The 20936-nt window shown below is 38.1% G+C and overlaps 1 protein-coding gene across 3 annotated transcripts in view; it reads right to left on the reverse strand.

The window, feature by feature from the left end:
- The window catches only part of DHX9 (DExH-box helicase 9), a 52877-nt gene that overhangs the window by 24551 nt on the left and 7390 nt on the right, over nucleotides 1–20936 (reverse strand). For 2 of the 3 annotated variants that reach the window (XM_032862678.1, XM_032862680.1), the window contains exons 4-12: nucleotides 9911–10025; nucleotides 8818–8930; nucleotides 8070–8218; nucleotides 5679–5725; nucleotides 3827–3963; nucleotides 3446–3535; nucleotides 3194–3355; nucleotides 2968–3045; nucleotides 2050–2241 (exon numbers count right to left, since the gene is read on the reverse strand). In XM_032862678.1, the coding sequence (XP_032718569.1) occupies nucleotides 2050–2241; nucleotides 2968–3045; nucleotides 3194–3355; nucleotides 3446–3535; nucleotides 3827–3963; nucleotides 5679–5725; nucleotides 8070–8218; nucleotides 8818–8930; nucleotides 9911–10025 (1083 nt within the window). Of the gene's footprint in view, nucleotides 1–2049; nucleotides 2242–2967; nucleotides 3046–3193; nucleotides 3356–3445; nucleotides 3536–3826; nucleotides 3964–5678; nucleotides 5726–6549; nucleotides 6657–8069; nucleotides 8219–8817; nucleotides 8931–9910; nucleotides 10026–20936 lie in introns of those variants that run through there. The other variant, XM_032862679.1, reaches the window with a different exon arrangement.

Genomic DNA, 20936 nt, shown 5'->3' on the forward strand with positions numbered 1-20936 from the left:
AATTCTCACTTCACAAAGGAGTGAAATTAAAAGAGGACTAAGTGAAAGCTGTTTTTATATGCAAAGAAATAAAATAACATTTGACCCACATTCCACCCTTTATCTCTATCTTTATCTGTTACAGCCTATGCATCAAAACTTGTGCATTTCACAGATAAAACCACTGGAAATGTCCAAATTATCTGGGAAAGGACACATTCTAGTAAGCAAATTATACAAAGTTTAAGACTGTAATACAAAAGCCTATTTTGTCTAGAACACATAAAAGCGATTTTTGGTAGGTTAACTTGGCTTTGGTATCAGATGGCTAGTGAAAAAAACACTTCACTTGAGCAGGAAGTGATTTTATTCTACTCATGACATGTGAACAACTTCTGAGTGAGAACACAGGTTTTCAGCTCATATTCTCTTCCTATACGACTCAACTATTTTTGAGATTAAAAGTGGAGAGTGATAATAAGGGAGTACAGAGCAGAACTCAAGACTCCTCTTCTGAACGATAGACATTCCTGAAAAATACACCTCCTGTAAGACAGGTAGGCATTAAGAGCAAGGATATCAACAACAACAAAACAACAAAAACAAAACAAAACAAAACAAAAAAAAAACAAAACCAAACCCAAACCCAAACAACAACAAAAAAAGAGCAAGGACATTTTATTGGTCACAGTACTTGGGATTGGAACTTTCACTATGAGGCAAAGGATTCATAACAAGTTTTGGGAGTGGGAAGGACAATCAAAGAACGTTTTGAGAAGAAGAAAGCTAAAGTTCCTTTCTCAGAAAAATGTAGACCTATCCTATTTTTAAAGCCTAAGATAGCACTGATTTTAAATGCAACGTTCATTCCCTCAGTAATTTTTTTTTTAGGCCAAAAAACCCAACTGTCACATCAAACATAGACACCGATTAAAAGATCTACCTCAATTTCAGAAATTTTAAAAAAATATGGTTTGTATGTATATACATAAATGTACAGGCACAAACAATTTTTGCTATTTTGAGGTTCACTACTCCTCCCCAAGATCAATTATGTGCCCCAGGTTAAGAATCCCTAAGTCAAGGTCTGAGGCAGACTGACAGGTGGTATCTGGCTTCTATGCAATGGTCTCTATCTAGGTGCCCAAAGTAGAGGGATAGAGCTGATGGAAACGGTTTTTTTTTTTTTTTTTAAAGATTTTATTTATTTGTTTGACAGACAGAGATCACAAGTAGGCAGAGAGGCGGACAGAGAGAGAGGAGGAAGCAGGCTCCCTGCTGAGCAGAGAGCCCGATGTGGGGCTCGATCTCAGGACCCTGGGATCATGACCTGAGCCGAAGGCAGCGGCTTAACCCACTGAGCCACCCAGGCGCCCCGATGGAAACGGTTTTAACTGAGAAGGCTTGGAAGCGCTAATTAGCTTCTCCCTAAGCTCTGGGACAAACTCATAGGCATCACTTATTGCTGGTAAGGTAATATAGTATAGTAGCTAAAAGGAAGAATTCCAAAGGCAAATTGTTTGGTTTTGAATCCCAGTTCCACTACTTCCTGTGTTAATAACTTGGGCAATCTGTTTAACTCTTTGTGCCTTAATTTACTGAAACAGAAATATTAAATAAAATATTATGCACATCTTAGAGCCATAATAAACTTCACATGTGTTTAAAAAATACCAACTGTTTAAAACAGAACCTGGAATACTTTAAGCATTCAGTTAGTCAACGATTAACTGTTTTGTTAGCTTCCCTCTTGCTCTGAGTATTAAGGTAAGATGGAGAGGATCAACATTTGCATGTGAACCTGGGAAGAAAGTATTCTCAGTCCTGTCTGATTCTAGGCTCGAAGACTCCCTTTAGCCCAGACAAAAAGAATCACCCACATGGTTCAGTTCAGCTTATCAGTGAAGGAAATTAGAACAAGACTTAAATTTTTTTTTTTAATTTTAAAGAGACTAATGTGGCTACAAATGGGAGTTAATCGAATAATTAGAAATAACCTGACGTCTAGGTGTTCCACTTCTCAATCGACCAACACCAGACATACACCTTGTAAGCTGGCTTACTACTTACCTGAGTTACCACAATGTTACATTCTGCGGCTCGGTCATTCTGGATGAAGTCATCTAGAATGAACTGTGGAACTTGTGTGGTTTTACCACATCCAGTAGCGCCTCGGATAATGACAACTGAATTTTGACTAATTGCTTCCAGAATTTCACTTTCAAATTTCTTCACAGGCAGCAACTCTCTCTCCTGTAAGATCTATTTTTTTTTAATTAATTTTTTGAGAAAGCGAGAGAGGAGGGGAGGGACAGAGGGAGAGAATCTTAAGTAGATTCCACACTGAGCACAGAGCCCGACACAGGGTTCAGTCTCAAGACCACGAGCTCATGATCCAAACTAAAACCAAGATTCAGATGGCCAACCAGGTGAGCCACCCGGGTACCCCTAAGATCTGTTTTAGGAAAGCTCCATGGCAGTCCAAGTTTTACCAACACATACATTAGGAGCAACTGTCTTTATCCTTAAAAAATTTCTCATCTCTATAAAAACATTTCTTTCCACTGACTTCATACTCAAAATGTATTTTTGCATAAAACAACGTACATTTCTCCCTCTAAAAGACTGCTTCTCTTCACTGAATTTCTGAAGAATCTATCTTATGACCTTGTCCACACTCTTGTTTTCCTCTTTTCTCCCTGGACGTTCCATATACAGTCCCCTTCTTATAACACTTTAATGCCATTGTACTCAAAAAATAGTGAAATATGCCCGCTCCAAAAGTTACTACTCGAATCTATTTAACATTAAGTAAGAATCCCAAGCCCTTAAAATTAATTATCCTCAGAGGTGACTACAATTAGAGGTTTGATAAGTACCTTTGGATCCACTTCCTAGAAATGGCAAAATATATTATTCACTGTTCTGCCCACACCTAGAAAGTTCTAAAGCTCTGGGCACCATTTGTCTAAATAATTCATGACTTACTGCTGGCAAATCATGATCCTGTTCCAGCTGGTACATTAACTCATTCTTGAGGTCCATACTTATTTGTTCTGGAGTAGCCTGTAAAATGAGAAGGCAACAGTCAGTCAAACAAATGCACGTAACTTAGCTTCACATTGTAAACATTTTTAAAAATCTGGACATCTTAATGAAATATATTCAAAAATAAAACACAAGAGTCTGAGCTCAAAAACAATGTTGCACTCACATAAGCCAGAGGCCCCTCATCAATGTTGCTACTAGTCCAAGGATTCCAATTGGATTGTGGAGGTGACCAAGGAACCACACCCATTTGGTTTTGTCGCTGGGATGGCTCAAAGTGAGCCAATTTGCCAAGGTTCAGTACGACAGGCATAAAAGGATCATCAGGCTATTAAAAAATAAGAAAAAAAAATAACAGTTGCTTGTTGGGACTACAAATATTTAATACAAAGGTGTACTAAATTAACTGTATGCTTACCGGCGGCACAATCTCAAGATTTAGCTCCTGAATGATGTTTTGCAGCTGATGTTCTAAATCTTGTGAGAGGTTAACTTTGTAAGGCTCCACCTACAGGAAAAGGACAGCCATGAAAATTATGCAACATGAACACTACTCAAATCTACTATAGCAGGATTAAAAGCATGTAGTGTACAATATTCTTAAAGTCAACGAGTCAGTTCATCCTCGATGTGTAAGAATGACTAATGATTACTCATTGTCCACTCTATCATGCCAGAGAGATGATTAGTAGGGCCATTTCCCTTTCTGAAGGTAAGGTAACTCCTTTAGCCAAATACTAATCAAAAGCTAAACTGAATCTTAAAATATCCCCCTGGGCTACTAAGTATAAAGACTCACTGTTTCTCCTTCTTTCTTCTTTGTAAGTCCAGAGTAAGCTTCAATTACTCCAAGATGGTAGAGTTGTCTGACAAGTGACAGGGCACAGGACTGGGCTGCCAGTTTTTTGTTTGATCCATGTTCACGTGCGAAAATCCCTATAATTTAAGTTCAGAATTACTAAAAAGGAAAGGATAAATCATCCAACTAAAGAAACATCTCATCATAGGCAACTAGGGGTTTAGATACAAAAATGCCCCTGAATTACAGAGTATGTTTACTCTAAGTTCTTTTTCACATTAACTGCTAACCAAAAGCAATTCCACAAACAGCATATCAAATTAAATAACCATCTTGATTACAAGCAGATACTAAGACACAAACAAATCATTATAAAAGCAGAAAACCTATTTCAACCAAGCTGTCATTATCATCACCTAGTGTAAAGAAAGAAAATGCAGTTTAACTTTTGAAAAGCAAAACAAGGAAAGAAATGAACATGGGTCCAAAGTGGTTACTGAGTGCCAGGAATTGGCAATCTTCTACAAAGAATCAGATACTAAATAATTTAGGCTTGGCAGGCCACATACTGTCACAGCCACCCAACTCTGCCTAGTGTGAAAACATCCACAGACAACACATAAACTAGGGTTTTACAAACTATGGGCCCAGGAACTAAGAATGGCTTCCATGTTTTTAAAGGGTTGTAAAAAGTAAGACAAAAATAACAATGGGTTATGTACATGTGACCTGCAAAGCTTAAAATATTTACCATCTGGCCTTTTACCAAAGTGTGCCACTAGCCCCTGACATCAACAAACAAGTGCAGCTGTGTTCTAATAAAATTTTGTTTTATGAAACAGGTAGTGGGCTGTATTTGGCCAGAGGCCTATAATTTGGGGATCCTGGTACCAGACTGAAGCCAGCAACTACTCAAATTCTTAAAGAAAATGCCAATACCAAGTCTCTTTTCTAGTATCATTCAGCTTGACGAGCAGACAAGGTAAGAAAGGGGAGCAGATACTTTTAGGCCTACTAGCCAATTCAGTCAAATTAATTTTGAAGGTCAGGTCAACAGCACAACAAGTTGGACTGCCTTTATCCTCTTCCCTTAACATCCCGTCTACTCAAAGTCTAACTTATTTTTAAAGTCTGGGATAAAAAAATTCAACACCAGCTCTTAATGATTCATTTGAAGATTTGATTTTATGAGGAAAATCTTTCATATACTATAAATTTAAATCCTTAGGTATTAGTTGCAGAATTCTCAAACTGAAAAGAATCTTAAGCCGTTCCTCTCAATTTGCAGATAAGTTAACAGGATCCTAGCAATGTTAGTGACAAAACCAGTAAGCTAGTTCCTTACTTTCAAGCGTAACACACTGCCCGCTTTAAACTTATTAAAACATAGAGAATACGCACAATTTTATCTTTGCCTTTTTATTTCCCTTATGAATACCCCCAATCCATTCCTGTTTCCTCAAGGTAACTTTTTCACCTCTTCTTGCCTCTAAGATTCTTAAATGCTACACATCCACCTTGGGGCTTCAAATGCTATCATCTACTCTACTTCCTAAATTTCACCTAACTCCCTGAACAAATTTATGTAGAGGAAAAAAAAAAAGTTTTGGAGCTCTCTGACTGGCAAACTCCTGAGCAGCCTACCACCTACCATCTCTTACCCTTTGAAATATAATACTAGTATGATCCTTTTTTTTTCACCTGCAAACTGGGAAATTAGGCCCTCTAATTCATATAATTACTAATATTCTAAAATACCCTTTCAATTAATAAAGACTATATATGTGGCTGAAAACTTTAATGTATTACTCCACTATATAAGATAGAGTATCAGGAAAGCAGTAACACTTACTTCTGCCCAGCTGCTTGATATAAATGGTCATTTCTGCAATAAAGCTCCTGTAACAACACATACAAAACAAGGTTAGGAATTTTACTGTTAGAAATTACTAAATCCAGGACTCCCAAATCAGGCAGGCTTTCCAACTGCTTAGGCAAGTCACAGCAAAAAACCACTGTAAACACTTATTTCTGTTCAATCCTAGAACAAATCAAGTATATGTGAACTTCAAATACTGTACAACATGGTACGAGACAACTATAATCAAAGTTGACAAGCCAACTGTTCACGAAAAGAAAATGTTAAGGTTTTAGATTCTGTGTTTACGTACTCCAGAGGTTGCAGTCTCAACACCTAGAACACATTCAATGAAAAGGAATTTTCCACTTGGCCTGGGGCCAAAAAATACCACAGGCCCCAAATTCTTTAAATTATAGTTGTGATTATCTTAAGATCGCTTTGCATGGGCCACTCACTAATGACTTCAATCTGCTAAGATAAGCTAAATACATGCACGCATGCACACATACACATGAACATATGAACACTATGCATGTATCTGTGGCTCCTGAGGCAGGGGTCTGGTATCTGCCTGCAGTTGGAAGCAGCCCTTGATAACAAAAAACTTAGCTTATTTGTATCACACTTACTTAAACCAGGGAACAAAACATTTTTGGAAATTAGAGCTCAAATGGCTAGCAGATTCTAGGGGATGAACTTAGTTTCAATAAAACAAAAACTGTCCTTTGAGAACTATATGCTTTCTGATCCTTCCACTGCTCAGGTACATTCTAGCCTTGACTTTGTGCTGTGAATAAAAGGTTAGGTAAGGCTTAAGAAAAAGTAAATGTTAGACTCCTTCCTATACCTCTTGTGAACTGACCTTCAGGCACAGGGGCTTCAGGGGTCAAAGGCCACTGGCTTTCAGGGGAACAACATCCACCCTTTCATTAATGACACCGATGACAGTATGTTTCTCAGCCAGGCTTAAAGTCAGCACTCAATCTCATTCTCCTCCACCTAGGGGGAACAGCGACACCAGAAATCAGTTTACAATAGTTTTCCATGTGATTGCTTAGTTCAGCCTAAGCAGCAGCACATGTGTGTATGAACACAGACCTCTGGTGTTGCTGTCTGTTATGCCTTTAAATAAAGGACATACAAGGAGATGCTGTCCTAGCTCCCCCAATTGTCTTTGCCTCCCTCATTGTCATATCCTGAATTCTTCAATGCTTTTTCTATCAAGAGTCAATGATAAGATATTGGTATCAAAACATGTTTATAACAAGCTTCAGAGACATTTTATTTGTTCTTAAAGTCACCAAGTGCTACTAATAAGCTTAATCAGTTCAGAAGGACAAAATATTAAAGAAAAATAAACAAATGGATCCTTTATAACCTCCAAGGGTTTTTTAAAAATCTGATGTCAAATTAAGTATTTGAGAATTCAGGACTGAACAAACAGGAAGCAGGGGGAACCATGCTCTGAACATCATTTTGACCACAGTATTTAAGTTTTATTTTAGTAATAATTATTTTAGGATTACTAGATGCATCGAAGGGAGAACACTGATTTTCAAGGAAAATACTTTTAATGTATTTTGAATAATTTATTTCATATAAATAAAGGACAGCAAATTAAATCATCCAGAAGGTTTCCACTATAGCCTTCTTTCTCTTCCAATAAAAATATAGTGCCCCCAGAAGCGTCTAATCCGTATGAGCCTTCCTGGGAGTAATAATTACTACACCCTGGAATGCTCTCAGGAAGAATAGCAAGCAGGCTGAGAAACATACTGTCAACTGTTACAAGACCTCCCTTTATGTTCAGTTTTACATATTTAACAGAACAAAAGTAAGCTAATTAACTCACATACGAAGACTAAAGCTATCCTTCAGCTTTACAATAAGCCCTTCAACACCTCAACAGGACACTTAAGAGCTGGCAACTTTCAAAGCAAAAGGAAAATTTGGATCTAGATGCAATGCCCTCTACCTCAGACTTTAGAAGACAAGTATCTAACGTGACCCATTAAAGAAATAATCCTTGTAACTACTTCAACAATACCACACTGAATAAACTCACCACCTCAGGCTGCTTTTTAAATCAGGGATAACCAACCACTTGAAGCTATGATTTTTGCCTCTCAGATACAAATGAGAACCTTAGAAGTCTAGCAACACAAACAGCAGACTTTCACAGAACTTCTAAAATCCGCCTCGTAAATGAAAATCACGGTAAACTACTAATTACAAATCAATGATACTTTTTCTTACGCAAAGTATCTTCACAATTCAATGCTAATCCACAAACTGAATCAGGTAACACATACAAAAATAGAACAACGACTATACAAAACAATCCTAACTTACTACAGAAGGAAAAGACTGAAACAAGCAAACCTGTTGTGATCAGGACCCACTTGGGTGTACTTATATTCTCCTTGGATCTTTTCCTTTTGGAAATACTGGTTCAGACGAGCCTTAGCATTTTCCAACGTCCAGTTTCCATGAAGCCCAGCATTTAAATCCACTTCTTCTGACTCTAAAGTCTGTTGAATCAATGATAATTAAATTTGGCTGCATTACTTTTAGTTATGCATATCTAAGGTTCAGAAATTTATTAAAAATACCTTCTTTGTACCATCCTTTATAATAAAAAACTATTTTTAATGCTTCTATTCCTAGTTAAAATTGAGCAGAATTAGTTTTTGCTGCATCTGGTGATCCCATTGTACAAACAAGTTATTAGATAATGTATTGTATATTTAAATTACTCCTAAGAAACCCTGACAAATCTTGTGTCAGCTTTAACACTTTAAATATATTAAGTGGAAAAATAAGCTTTTCTATGAAGACATTTTTTAGTGCTCATGAAATAAGGTTTACTAAGGTAATTACAATTTCCTGTAACACAGATGAGGACACATTCTACCACAAGAAAAATACCCGTTTTGTTTCACAGGCAATTCTAGAGACCAGATTTAATGGTAAGCTTAGGTTTATGTTGTCTTGTGTGAATAAGTAGCCTCAAACAATGACTTAGAAGAATCACCAAATTATTAAGCTGTGAATATCTTAAGTCTTGCAGTGAACCAGGTAGTAAGGGACAATCATGGGTATGTCACAAAGGGTGATATGATAGCCTTACCGCTTGTACTTCTTGTTCCTCCTTTCTTGAATAATAATCCTTCAAGTTGGCCCCTCGATCCCAGGTGGGCCCGGGAGGACCATAGCCAGAGGCCCCAATTCCAGAATTATTTTCTGTAAGGAAAGAAATAATTGTTCTCTTAATGAATCGAACTGTAGGAAGAACCTAAATATTTTAAAGATTATTTTTAGATTTTGGCATTCTGGTAACTAGAAAGCCCAAGTTTCAATTATTTGGAAATGTGCCCCAAATCTTCATGACTTTCTTGAAAAGTGTTTCATGACTGAAATATAGGTCTAAATTGATAATCTCAAGGCTGGTATGTAGAGAGGAGCTACTAGCAATGATCATAAGTGACTGACAATCTAGCACACATTTTTAAGTTGATTAAACTTGATAACTGATTAAATTTGTTCAAACTGCTTCTTTCCTAAATAGGACCTTGAGAGAAACCTGTTAGCACTAGTGATAAGGATAAGAAGCTGAAAAGGTCTAAGAAAATGTTGAACTTTGGTAAGAGAGCAGAGTAACTAAAGATACCTAATACTGCCTGATTATTAACTCTACTGAGTCTATGACATGCTTTTTAAAAAATGTATTCCTCACAACAATCTTATGAAATAAATACTACTGTTAATCTCATTTCATAAATACTGGATCTAAGACTTAAGTAACTTGACCAAGATCCAAATTAATCTATCCTATACTGGGGCAGACCAAGAAAAGCTTTGATAATATATAGAATTCAGTAACACCTTGGATGCACAAGGTGGAAGTCTACAATATATTTGGTAGAAGTAAGTTAGAAACAAGGAAGAGCAGTAAATAAGACCCTTAATCAAATGTTCTAGCCCTAGTGCAAAATCTATCCAGAAATAAAAATTAGTAAAAGCTAATGAAAGTAAGGAATTAAGTTACATTACACTTCGTAAGAGAAATCACTGTTGGTATTTGCAAATTTATGAAGGCCCTGGGTTGTCTCAACATTAAGAGTTCACTGTAGTTATCTTCCTATCCAAATGAGAAAGAGATGAACACCAAGAAGGATCACATGTATCTTACCGCATCATACACACACAATCAAACCCCTTACCTGCTTTAAGAGCCAAATGTGGAGGAAGAGGCCCTCCCATGGTTGTGGGTAAACCTCCACCAGGAGTTGCTGTGCCGTCAGGTGTATCAGTAAGTGGGGGTGGAGGAGGTGCTACCTGCAAGAGGAAACATCAAGGCAGGATCAGTAATTTTACCCTCACAGGGACTAGCACATGTTCTTATACTTAAAGAATGCCCATGTGTGACCCGTTCTTAACCCCGTAATATTTACGTCTTTGTTTTCAATGTTTATAAACTATTATGCTCTTACTTGAGGCAGAAAAGAATAAGGGTAGTAAAAATTACTCATACTTCTCCACCTAGAGATTTTGTATGTGTAATGTGTAAGCAAATACAGTTTTCCAAAAAGGTGGGGTTGGTTTATGGTGTATAGTTAACGTTTTTCCACTTAGTAGCTTTATAAATACATCCCATATTCAAGAAGGATCTGTTAGGGACCTTCTATAGAGTAAACACTCTTCTGGGTACTAAGAATAAAATGAACAAAAGAGATATTCTGTACTTAGAGCTATATTCAAATAGCTATATTATAATTCTTACAGAACTAAATAATGAATAAACACATAATATGTCAAGTATGATACACTACTACAGAAAAAAAATGAAGCAGAAGAGAGAAATAGGGGACTGTGCAAAATCACTATTTAAATAAAGTGAACTGGCAAAACCATACTCGTAAGTGAAGAGAGATATGGAAAAGTGAGGAGAACAATGAAGAGTACGAAGAGAGATATTTCCAAAGAGAATGCCACGTTCAAGATGTAAAATAGTGTACATCTACTTTAAAAAAAAAGATTTATCTGAGAGAACACGTTAGAGGTGAGGGAGCGCACATGCACACACCTGTAAGGATGAGCGGGGGGAAGGCAGAGGAGAGGGAGAAGCAGCCTCCCCACTGACCAGGGAGCCCCATGTGGGGGCTCTATGACCTGAGCTGAAGGCAGATGCTTAACTGACTGAGCCACCCAGGCATTCCACATCTTCTACTTCTTTAAAGATTAATAATCTACATGAATTTTAATAACTTATTACTCCACTGCATGGATGTAGTACATATAACTAGCAATACCATGTTGATGAACATTTAGCTTGTAGCCAATCTTAAATTATAAAACACTGCCATAAACCCTCTGTACTTTACTTTGGCTTATTCTTTTCAGGAAAGATTTGCCCAAGTGAAATTGCTGGGTCAAAAGGCATCAACATTTTCTTTTTATTTTTTTTAAAGATTCTATTTGTCAGAGACAATACAAGCAGAGGGAGCAGGAGACAGGAGGAGAGAGAGAAGCAGGCTCCCTGCTCAGTGGGAGGATCCCAGGACCCTAGGATCATGACATGAACCAAAGGCAGCCGCTTAACCAACTGACCCACCAAGGCGCCCCATCTCAAAGGCTTTTGATCACAGTACTCTCCTCTCCAAAAACTATCAATGACTCCTTCCTGATCAGAAGACAGTCTCCAGCCTGCCCATGGCCTTTCTATCACTTATGGTACTCAGCACAGTGGCCCAGATACTCAAATTCAGTTAACCTGACAAAAGCCACACAGGTAAGGATCTAAACACCTAATTCCTCTTCTTTCCAGGCCTAATGAATGTTTCCAAGCTCATTTTCCTCTTACCCAACCTACAGTTTAATTTAATTATTTCTTGAGTATCTTGTTGTACATATTGAGCTTGGGAGTCGGAGCTACAAAAACAAAGAGACTCTGTGACAGAGGAAAGGGGAACCTTCAATTTTCTGCCTACCACTACAAACTCAATTTTAGGAGTAGCCTGTCTGTTGCCTTGCTGGCCTCCGTGAAGGTAGTATCTCTCCTACCTCAAGCTAATTCAGCCCAAGCTTTAAATAACATCACTTCCTACTTCACTCTTTGTCATACAAGTTGTAAATAATTTCTGTTGTCCTTTTTCTTTTTTTCACTTTGTAAATGCTTATTGCCCAAAAAGGCATTTTGTTTTTGCTTCTGTAATCCAATCTAGTTTCTGCCTGTGGTATCTACCAAAAAATGGCCTTTCCTGTCCAGGACCTGTTCTGCATTATTTTCATGTATTTCATTTTGGAAACAGTATCATGTAAATATAATTACTATAATTTACAATAATTAAAATTCTTTATTAATATGCAGACCAGCTACTACTTTACACTTTTTAAAATTCTTCTTGGCTATTTTTCAGCAATTATTTTTCTTAAATAACTTTTCTTTTTTTTTTTTTTTTTTTAAGATTTTATTTATTTGAGAGAGTGAATGAGAGCAAGAGAGAAGGAGCAAAGGAGAGGCAGAAGCAAACTCCACAATGAGTAGGGAGCCCGATACAGAACATGATCCCAGGACCCTGGGACCATGACCTGAGCCAAAGGCAGAGGCTTTTTAACCCACTGAGCCACGTAGGCACCCCACAAACTATATACTCTTAAAATTCTTTGTAATTCTCATTATTACAGTGAATAGGATTTTTTCCTTTTCTTTATAATATTTACACTTCATTTTTTCCTCTATTACATATCCCTCTTATTTTTTTATTTACAGCATTGGTGGTGATATGATTGGTCTTAACTTTACAGAAATTCCCTTAATTCAATGCATCTCAAACTATCTAAAATGAAGAATTGTATGTGTACCATATTACTTTTCTTTCCCCTAATCCACTGGAAATAATTTTTGTACAAAAACTCCATTAATATTTCTAAATGTGCATGCATTTATGTATTTATGACCACCTAACATTTTGAACAGCATTGCTCTATGACTGCTTTTAGTACAGTGTTCAATATCTTTTAAATTATTTTTTAAGAGTTTATTTTTAAGGTACCTCTACACCCAAATGGGGCTCAAACTCAGCACCCCGAGATCAAGAGTTGTATGGTCCATCAACTCAGCCAGCCAGGCGCACCTACTTTTTTTTTTTTTTTAAAGATTTTATTTATTTGACAGACAGAGATCACAAGTAGGCAGAGAGGCAGGCAGAGAGAGAGAGAGGAGGAAGCAAGGTCCCTGCAGAGCACAGAGCCCGATGTGGGGCTTGATCCCAGAATCCTGGGATCATGACCTGAGCTGAAGGCAGAGGCTTTAACCCACTGAGTCACCCAGGCGCCCCATACTTTTTTTTTTTTTTATGATACTTTCAACATGTCAAGAAGTACTTTTCTACTCTACTTCCTAAGTACTTTATTGGTAATAAGTATTTAATTTTATCAAAATTTAAAAAAAAGATTTATGAAAGACTGCACTCATGCACCCATGAACTGGGGGAAGGGGTACCGGGAGAGGGAGAAGCAGACTCCCTGCTGAGCATGGAGCCCCATGTGGGGCTGGGGCTTGACCCCAGGACCCTGAGATCATGACCAGAGCAGAAGGGAGATGCTTAACTGACTGAGCCACCCAAGCACCCCTCAAATCCTTTTTTTAAACCACTATTAAGTCAAGCACTGAGTAGACAGGTACTTTTCTCTTAAGTACTCATTAACATGACACAGCAAGAAGATTACCAGGTTTTGCTTCAGATTTGCTGGAGGTATTATAAGATAACGGCATGTGCACCATATTACTTCTCTAAAATATTAAAGTTTTGGAATTCTCAAATCTATCTTACCACATGAATTTTTAATACAGGACTATGAATCTACAGTTATTTACAATTTTCTTAGACTTGGGATAGACTATGTTTTACACTTAAGATTTTTACTCATCTCATCAATTTTATTTTTAATTCTACAATTTCTCATTTTATCTCTATTAATTTCTTCCTGCTCAGTTTTATTTTCCTGAGTTGAAAATTACCAGCTAAAAAAAAAAAAAGAAAATAACCCATTTACTAATCTAAAAAACTATTTCTTGTGCAGTAATGAAAGTATTTGATATTTCTTTTGACTAAATGACAATTCCTTTGGCCTTCCAGAGTTTTGACATTGTTACCTAAATAGTCCATAATTTTTAATTTTCATTTAGAACCATGTGTTTAAATTTCCTAATGTTTAGGATTTTTTGCTACTTTCTCACATTACAATTTTAGTTGTGTCAATATACACATTAGCATTTCTAATATTAGGTAGATAGGTAGATACTGTGAACTAGTATTTGTCTTTTCTGCTTTCTTCCTTGAAGTTTACTTTGATATTAACACTGCTACTCTTATTTTGTACTTCATTTGCCTGGTATAGCTTTACTCATGTCTTTACTTTCAATCTTTCTGATGGAAAGATTTTATACAGATAACGTGTAAGATGAAGCACAGTGCTCTTCCAAGGTTAGGACTGTGAAGGCAAAGTACAGCTTATACTATAGGGACAGTCCAATAGCCAAATCCCAGGAAAAAACAAAACTAAACAAAACTGTGGGCAACACTAGTGATGACTTGTCCTTCTTTCTACCACCTTGCCCACTCCAGGTCCAAAATCCTGTTCTATCTACCTCATTCTCTTCTGCCATAAACAACTTCTTCGTCTTGAGGTGTATGAATGGGATAACTTCCTGGTTTTCAGTGACATTAGGTATTATTTGTCTCCCCAAAATCAGTATTTTGAAATCCTAAACTCCAATGTGATAGTATTAGGAGGTGGGGCCTTTGGGAAGCTATTAGGTCACAAGGGTGGGGCCCCATAAAAGGAAATGGTGGCTTAAAAAAAAGAGAGAGTTCTCCTACCTTTTCCACCTTATGAGGATATAGTGAGAGCCTTTCATGAACCAGGAAGTGTGCGCTCACCAGACACTAGATCAGCCAGAACCTCGATCTTACACTTTCCAGCCTCCTGGAGCGTGAGAATGTTTCTGTTGTTTATAAGCCACCCAGTCTATAGTCCTTTGTGACAGCAGCCTGAACTAAACAGGGAGGATTTTCTTTTTCATATTTCTTGATCAACTAAAGATGAAGGTAGAGGCAAAGAGGGTATTAACCACCTGCCTCCAGACACTTTATGGAACAGTCCCAGCCAGCTCGGTCTCCGTGAGGGCTGCACATCCCCTGTGGAAGAGGGCCAGTGCCACCTTATTAAAAGGGCATATTCTGCCCACTACCTTCAAGATCAAGAGATGTAGCTGACTTTCCGAACACAAAGAAACAGACACAGAGGTAGGCAAAATGAGGACACAGAGGAGTATGTCACAAATGAAACAGGAGGAAACCACAGCAAGAGACATAAACAAAACAAATATAAGTAGCATGTCTGATCGAGACTTTAAAGTAATGATCATAAAGATACTCAATGATTAAAAAAAAAAAGATACCCAATGAACTTGAGAAAAAGTGGAGGACATCAGTGAGAACCCTTAAGAAAGATAGAAAACATAAAGAACCAATCAAAGATGAAGAACACAATAAATGAAATTAAAAATACACTTGCTGGTGCTCGCTTCGGCAGGACATATACTAAAGATACACTTGATGGAATAAATAGGCTGGAAGAAGCAGAGGAACAAATCAATGAACAAGAAGACAGAGTAATGCAAAGTAATCAAGGAGAACAAATGAGCAAAAAAAGTATTATGCAAAATGAGGACAGACTGAGGGAACTCAGTGACTTCATCAAGCATTAATAACATCACATTACAGGGATCCCAGAAGAAGAGAGAGAAAAGGGGGCAGAAAATTTACTTAAAGAAGTAACAGCTAAAAACTTTCCTAATCTGGGAAAGGAAAGATATCTAGATCCAGAAGACACAGAGATCCCCCAACAAAATCAATCAAAGGAGTTCCACAACATATAGTAATCAAAATGGTAATAGCAGAGATACAGAAAAAATTCTGTATGTGAAATTTAAGAAACAAAATAAAGGAGCAAAGGATAAAAAGGGGGGGGGAACCACAACCCAAAAAACAGATTTTTTTTTTTTGAAGATTTATTTGAGACAGAGAGCATGAGAGACAGAAAGCACAAGAGGGGTAAAGTGGGGCAGAGGAAGACAGAGAAGCAAACTCCCTGCTGAACAGGGAGCCCAATGTGGGCTCAATCCCAGTATGCTGAGATCATGACCGGAGCTGAAGACATACACTTACTTAATTGACTGAACCACCCAGGCGCCCTAAGAACAGACTCTTAACTACAGAAAACCAACTGATGGTTACCAGAGGAGAGGTAGGTGGTGGTGGGGGGAATGGGTGTAAAGAGGTGATGGGGTAAAGGAGTACACTTGTCCTGATGACCACTAGGTGATGTTATGAAACTGCTGAATCGTATTTTATACCTGAAACATTGTTAAGACTACTGGTATTAAAAAAGAAGTAAGAGGGTATTAAAAGTGTATGGTAGTGTATAACCTTGGCTCTAAGGAAAATCTAATGATCTGAAAAAAGTACTACATTAAGTGAGACAAACAAATACATATACAAATAGTATATGCAACATGTATTCTAGCAATTAAAATTCACATTTAAATATCAAAGCAGGGACGCCTAGGTGGCTCAGTTGATTAAGCTAGTGCCTTCGGCTTAGGTCATGATCCCAGGGTCCTGGGATCAAGTCCCACATGCGGCTCCTTGCTCAGTGGGGAGCCTGCTTCCCTCTTTCTGCCTCTGCCTGCCACTCTGCCTGCTTGTACACATGTGCACTCTCTCTCTAACAAATAAATAAAATCTTTAAATAAATATCAAAGCAAAACCAAAACTATTGGCAATAACATAATTCATTCATGCTAACTTCTTTACAATTTGTATGTTTTGCAAAATTTTTGTAATTAGTATGTATTAAACACTGTAAAAACATTTAAGCCTAGAACTTATATACATAATATACCTAATTAATAAAAATGAGCTGATAAATAAACCAACAGACAATTCAAATGAAGAAAATTAGGTGCGCCTGGGTGGTTCAGTTGGTTAAGCATCTAATTCTTGATTTCAGCTCAGGTCATGATCTCCAGGTTGTGAGACTGAGGCCCATATCCGGCTCTGGGCTAAACTTAAGATTCTCTCCCTCTGCTCCCTGCTCCCACCCCATTTACGTACACATGTTCTCTCTCTCTCAAAAAAAAAAAATTAGAGTGAACATCGTAAAGAAATATTCCATTTACTAAATAACAGAAGAAATGCATATCAAGTTAAACTATTATTTTTTTTTAGGCTACCAAGCGTTCTGGTTCAAGATAGTGATGTAGGAAGATCCTGAACCTACTTCCTCACAGACACACTGAGTCTACAGCTACATTTGCGAACAGTTTCTGAAATTAAAAAAGAATCTAAAAGCTAGCCAAGTGAGGACTACGTACCAGGCAAACAAGGGGGGAAAAAAAACACATCAAAAAACAAATCCTACCCCACCAGGTAGGAAGCTGGAGCAATCTTGCCATAAACCCCACTTCAGATGTGGCAACCCACAGCCAGGTGGGAACTCAATCTGGCACTCCTCCCTGATGAGCAAAGAATTCAACCCTCAAGATTTACTATATACACTTGAAACAAGTGTCCAGAACACCTAATTTTAAAAATGAACAGAGTTTATACTCCAAGACCCGCAAGATGGTAGCAATCTGTAAAAAGCCTCTTAAAGTGCTTATGCGCTTGGAGTCCCCTGTCCCAGGGCCCAGCTCAGAAGCAGCCAACTGAACCCACACTTAAAGTGAAGGAGACACCAGCTTACAGTAAAATCTTGGCCCAAGGCACAGGCATCTACTTTTAAAAAACACATGTAGAAGTCTCCTGGAACACTACCCAGGAATGGAGACCAGTGGGAACTATCTTTTCATGCTTCACAGCACCAATATCTCCTAGAAAAGAAGGTTTACATGTGTGTGGTGCCCCAATTTTGGGGGCTGCTGCACAGGGGATGCCTCTTTATCACCTGGCTCTGGAGGCCAGGGAAGCTTGTGTTCCCATCACACAGGACTGTAATAATCAGCATTACCCTTTAAAAAGGAGTTCAGGGGCGCCTGGGTGGCTTGGCTGTTAAGCATCTGCCTTTGGCTCAGGTCATGATCCCAGGATCCTGGGATCGAGTCCTGCATCAGGCTCCTGGGATCGAGTCCTGCATCAGGCTCCCTGCTCCTTTGGAAGTCTGCTTCTCCCTGTCCCACTCCCCCTGCTTGTGTTCCCTCTCTCACAATGTCTTGTCTCTCTCTCTCTATCAAATAAATAAACAAAATCTAAAAAAAAAAAAAAAAAAAAAAGAAGGAAGAAAGAAAGGAGCTCAAGAACCTGTCTGTGGCTCCAAATTTCATGACGGCCGCCAGGGGACACCTCTACTTTGCCTGGCTCAGGTGGCCAGTGTGCTTACACTCCTGGGTCCCACGAGACTATAACCAATGGAGAAAGCATTCTTTTTTTCTATTAATTTTTTTAGTACAGTCAACATATGATGTTAGATTAGTTTCTGGTGTATAACATAGTGATCTGACAAGTGTATATGTTATACCGTGTTTACTGAAGATCGCTCTTTAAACAGCTATCATACCCATGCCACAGGAAGAGGGAAGAGATCCAGGAGCTGTCTTTCTGTGAAGGAGGCCTATTTGTACCTAATTATCATGACTGTGGTCTGAGGAGTAGGCTTCTAATCAAACAGGCACCTGGGGGTGACTGTTTTCCTTTCCAGAGACCCCTGAAGGAACGTGCTATCTCCCTCTACTGTGTTCCAGAGTGCCAGTGTCTCCTGAAGGAAAGCTTTACGTGCATCTGCTTTTTGCAGCTAACATCCAGGGATACCCCGCAATCACCTGGCTCTGGGAGGGCCAGAGGGGCTTCCATTCTTGGGAATGCAAAGTCCTATGGGACTATGTCAACTGGAGCAACAGTTCTTGGCAGGTTACCAACACCAGGCACTGTACAGTGAGAGAGGCAGGCTTCAAGTTCGGCACACACTGCCTATGCAGCTACTCTGAAGAACATATGCTATAGATGTCATCTTGGTGATCTTCCGCTGCCTTCTTCTAGCTTGTTGGTATATCCCAAAAAAGGGAAATTATACACTCATCTGGAGCCCAAATATTTGCAACTGGTGCCCAGGGAACACTTCTAGATTAGCTGGCTCTGCCAGCAGGGCTTATGCTTTTGGCACCTTAGAACCATATATATAGTCACACACTTTTAAAAGCTGCTGCCTGAGGTCTGGCTTCTAGTCTGCCTGAATCTAGGTGCTGAGCTCCTACTCTTTGGGACACTGAGTGATCTTATTAGCACATCCTTAACTACTAGGAGCTATTAAAAATACAACAGATTGGCTTGGACAAGCACAGACGTTTAAGAAACAGCAAAGAGCTGGGTTGGGGCTGAAACAAAAAGTTCATCTCCTACATGACTACAAGACTTGGGAGAAGTAGAAATCAACATAAACAAAATGAAACAAGAATATATTTCAAATGAAAGAAACAGATAAAACTGATGAAATGGAACTATGTAATTTATCTGATAAAGACTTTAAAATTACGGTCATAAAGATGTTCACCAAACTGGGGAGAAGAATGTACAAACACAGAACTTCAACAAAGAGATGGAAAATATAAGAAAGTACCAATTAGAGAAGTCACAGAGAATGAAAAAAATATAGTAACTGGACTGAAAAAAAAAAAAAACCCACACTAGAGGGGTTAAATAGCAGACCAGATGGAAAAGAAGAAAGGATCAGTTAACTCAAAGCCAGGGGTGGAACTCAAAAAATGTTGATACCTTAAGGGACTTACAGGAAAATATCACTGTGTTTCAAGGAGAAGGAAAGAGAGAAAGGGACAGAAATCTTATTTGAAGAAAAAAATGGCTGAAAACTTTCCTAACCTGGGAAAGAAAACAGACAACCAGATCCAGGAAGCCTGGATGGTTATAAAAATGAATGCAAAGAAACCCAAACCAAGACACATTATAATTAAAATGCCAAAAAGTAAAGAAAGGAGAGAATAAAAAGGAGCAAAAGAGAAATATCTCATTACACACATGGGAATCCCCATCCATGAGCAGATTTTTCAGTGGAAACTGTGGGCCAGAAGGGAGTAGCGTGATATATTCAAAGGGCTGGAAAAAAATTTCCAAGTAAGAACATATGTTACCTGGCAAAGTCATCATTCAGAACCAAAGGAGAGAGAGTTAGTTCCCCAGGCAAGCAAATGCTATAATAATTCATTACCATTAAACCTGCCTTACAAGAAACATTATAAGGACTTCTTGGGCCACTTGGGTGGCTCAGTCGGTTAACTGTCTGCCTTCGGCTCAGGTCATGATCCCAGAGTCCTGGGACTGAGGATTAGCAGGGAGCCTGCTTCTCCCTTTCCCTTTGCAGCTTCCCCTGCTTGTGCTCTCTCTCAAATAAAAGAAATCTTTTTAAAAGGACGTCTTTACCATAAACAAAGGACACTTACTGGTAACAAGAAGAAATATGAAAGAATAAACCTTAGTGGAAAAGCTAATATATAATAAAAGTAATAGGTTAATTACTTATAAAACTAGTATGAAGGTTAAGAACAAAAATAGTAAAAATACTATTTTTACTAATTTATTTTTAAAATTAATTAATTTAAAGTAATATTTTTAAATTAAAAATTAATATTTTAAAAATACTATATTTGTTAAAAAACAAAAATAGTAAAAATAACTGATTTTAATAACTAAAGAATACACAAAATAAAAAAAGGTGTAAACTATCACACCAAAGATACAGAACATCCTGGTGAGGGGTGTAAAAATGTTGTGCTTTAGAACTTAAGTTACTGACTTAAAACATTAACAACATTCATTGCTACATGTAAGTATTATGGTGATCACAAAGCAAAAATCTGAAATACACATTAGAAAAAGGAGTATGGGGGCGCCTGGGTGACTCAGTGGGTTAAGCCGCTGCCTTCGGCTCAGGTCATGGTCTCAGGGTCCTGGGATCGAGCCCCGCATCGAGCTCTCTGCTCAGCGGGGAGCCTGCTTCCCTCTCTCTCTCTGCCTGCCTCTCTACTTGTGATCTCTCTCTGTCAAATAAATAAATAAAATCTTAAAAAAAAAAAAAAGAAAGAAAAAGGAGTATGAGCATACCACAAAGAAAATCCTCAAACCACAAAGAGAGGAAGAAAAGGAACAGATAGAAACTAGAGAAATAGCTAGG

This window comes from Lontra canadensis, unplaced genomic scaffold, assembly GCF_010015895.1.
Source record: "Lontra canadensis isolate GAN:19392208 unplaced genomic scaffold, GSC_riverotter_1.0 scaffold24, whole genome shotgun sequence".
NCBI classification, from domain to species: Eukaryota; Metazoa; Chordata; class Mammalia; order Carnivora; family Mustelidae; genus Lontra; species Lontra canadensis.